Source organism: Mastomys coucha, unplaced genomic scaffold (genome assembly GCF_008632895.1).
Source record: "Mastomys coucha isolate ucsf_1 unplaced genomic scaffold, UCSF_Mcou_1 pScaffold5, whole genome shotgun sequence".
Taxonomy (NCBI): domain Eukaryota; kingdom Metazoa; phylum Chordata; class Mammalia; order Rodentia; family Muridae; genus Mastomys; species Mastomys coucha.
In genome coordinates this window covers 90,711,951-90,714,884 of record NW_022196911.1, presented here as the reverse complement: position 1 = coordinate 90,714,884, position 2,934 = coordinate 90,711,951, and the positions used below count along the sequence as shown (strand labels likewise).

The 2,934-nt window shown below is 45.9% G+C and overlaps 1 protein-coding gene across 1 annotated transcript in view; it reads left to right on the top strand.

Annotated features, from left to right (window-relative positions):
• Positions 1-2,192: 2,192 nt before the first annotated feature.
• Positions 2,193-2,934, top strand: part of LOC116078803 (transmembrane protein 92-like) — a 3,547-nt gene continuing 2,805 nt past the window's right edge. Inside the window, exon 1 of the mRNA XM_031354118.1 lies at positions 2,193-2,273. Within this exon, the coding sequence (XP_031209978.1) occupies positions 2,193-2,273 (81 nt within the window). The remainder of the gene's footprint in view (positions 2,274-2,934) is intronic.

The following is a 2,934-nucleotide window of genomic DNA, read 5'->3' as shown; positions in this document are numbered from 1 at the left end:
CCCCGCCATTGTCCTACTTGTGCCTTCGCCTGCCTTTCCCACAGCCTCTGCCTCCCTCCCTTTGCATGCCTCTCTTGTGTCTGGGTAAGTATACCACCCCTCCAGTGTTGAGCTCATTTCTCAACTCTTATTTATTTATTTTGATTTTTTAACAGGGTTTCTCTGAGGAGCATTGGTTGTCCTGGAACTCACTCTGTAGACCAGGCTGGCCCTGAACTCAAAGACCTGCTTGTTTCTGCCTCTCAAGATCTGGGATTAAAGCTGTGTGTCACCACTGCTTGTCTTGAATTTTAAATTTTCATTTTGAAGAGTATTTTATATGAGATGGTGGAGGCACACACTTCTAATCCTAGTATTCTGGATGCAGAAGAAAGTGGATCTCTTAAGTTGAAGGCCAGCCTGGTCTACAGAGTGAGTTCCAGGACAGCCTGAGCTACACAAAGAAACCCTGTCTTGAAAAACTAAAATGATGGGCTGGTGAGATGACTCAGTGGGTAAGAGCACTGACTGTTCTTGCGAACGTCCTGAGTTCAAATTCCAGTAACCACATTGTTACTCACAACGACCCACAATGAGATCTGACGCCCTCTTCTGATGCATCTGAAGAGAGATACAGTGTACTTACTTATAATAATAAAAGAATCTTTGGTCCAGAGCTAGCAGGGCTGAACGGAGTTGACTGGAGCGAGCAGAGGTCCTAAAAGTCAATTCCCAACAACCAGATAAAGGCTTATAACTATTGGTACAGCTATAGTGTGTAGTCATATACATAAAATAAATAAATAAATCTTAAAAGAAAAAAAATGATAACAAAAGATATTTTAATTACATTTAGGCATTTACTCTCTCTTTGTGTGTGTGTGTGTGTGTGTGTGTGTGTGTGTGTGTGTTTTCGCACAAGTACATCAAGTTGCTTTTCTACTTACACTATGTGGAAGGATCCACATAATCCAGAAAGATCTACGAGATACAGAGATCAAATTCTGGATGTGATGGCACAGGCCTTTAATCACTGTATTCAGGAGGCAGAAGCAGGGGGATCTCTGTAAGTTAGAAGATAGCCTGGTCTACATAGTGAGTTCCAGGACAGCCAGGGCTATGGAGAGAGACTCTGTCTCTAAAAGAAAACCAACCAAAAAAATAAAACAAAATTCAGGTTTCCAGGCTCGGTGCTAAGCACATTTACCCACAGAATCACCAGGCTGTCCTTACTGGGTTGTTTTGGTATGATTTTGTTTAGGGTTTATTTATTTCACTTTTATGTGTATGAGTATTTATTGCGTAGATGTATGTGTACCATATGCATGCCTGATGCCTTAAGAGTTCAGAAGAGGCTATCATGTAGAAATAGAGTTTCAGAGGCTTATGAGCCATCTTGTATATAGATGCTATATTGTATATAGGAACTGAATTTAGGTCCAAGGACAACTGTTCTTAACCTGTGAGTCAACTTCCCAACCTGTCCAGCCTACCAACCCCCACTTGGTTTCTCTGTGTAGTCTTTTTGTTTGTTTGTTTTTTTCGAGACAGGGTTTCTCTGTATCCCAGGCTGTCCTGGAACTCACTCTGTAGACCAGGCTGACCTTGAACTCAGAAATCTGCCTGCCTCTGCCTCCCAAGTGCTGGGATTAAAGGCGTGTGCCACCACTGCCCGGCTCTCTGTGTAGTCTTGACTGTCCTGGAAGTTGCTCTGTAGACCAGGCTAGCCTCAGTGATCCACCTGTCTCTGTCTCCTGGGATTTAAAGGCTTATGCTACCACCACCTGGCCTTTTTTTTTTTTTTAATTTAATCCTGACTCCTGGCTGGATCCAATCTCACTGATTAGATCACACTAGATTTGCCTCCTCCATGATGGGATTAAAGGTGGTGTTACCATGCCCTGCCCTAACCACTATTTAAGACAGCCCAGCAGAGGGACTTCCAGATCCTCTGCTCCATCCAACTTACAAGGTTGGCAAATCAGTCTCTTCTGACCTCCCAATTCCCAAATCCTCAAACTCAAGCAAGGCCAGCTCCTCTCCACTTCCCTTCCCTGAGCTCTTGTTCAGCTTGAAGCCCTGGTCCAGCCAACTCCTCCCTGTTAACTCTGCCCCTATCCTGAGGCTGAGCCCCATAGGTGGAGAGAAGTTGGAAAGGACTTGTCTTCTACCTCTGTCCTTACACACAGAAGCTCAGTGGCCCCCTTGCCAGGATGCAGAACACCTGGGTCGCTGGCACACTCCCCTTGATCTTTGGCCTGCTTTCCAGTCTCCAAGGAGTAAGCACCAAGGAGGTAAGCAAGACCTCTGTGACTATTGGAGGACCCTATGGGGCAGAGGCTTGCCTCAGAGCTGGGTCCCAGCTTTTACTTGTCAGGAATTCCCTTAACCACAGGCATTTTGTTACTGCTTTTGTGTTGTATTTGGGGAAAGTGGGGGTAGGGTCCTCAGAGGGAGGCTCTGGGGAACCTGGGCCCCGGTCTTGGCAGGGTTGTTTGTGTTCCTAACTGGAAACTGGCCCCAACCACAGCCCTGGATAGGATCTTTGACCCCTGTTTTAGTCTTGGCACGACTTCTTAAGCTCTGAGTCAGGCTGAGGTCTTGCTTGTCTGGGTTAGAAGTCTCTCCTTCCCTGTTCCTCCATGGATGGTGACCTTGGGGTGTAGTTTATTGGCCATCCCGGGGACTTACCTGTTGTATACCAGGGAAGTTGAAGTTCTCACTTCTCAGATGAGTTAGTTCAAGTTTGATCTCAAAGTAGACCTGGCTGCCTGGCTGGGTGGACTCCTGCAGTCATGCCAGGGAGGCAGGATTTGAGCTCTTGTTCATATTCAAACTCTAAGTGTCTTGGGTTGGCAGGTTTTCCTCAGAGGTGGTCAGGACCACGTCTTTGTTTAATATCATCTATTTGTTAGTTTGTTTTGTTGTTTGAGACAGGGTTTCTCTGGCTCTGGC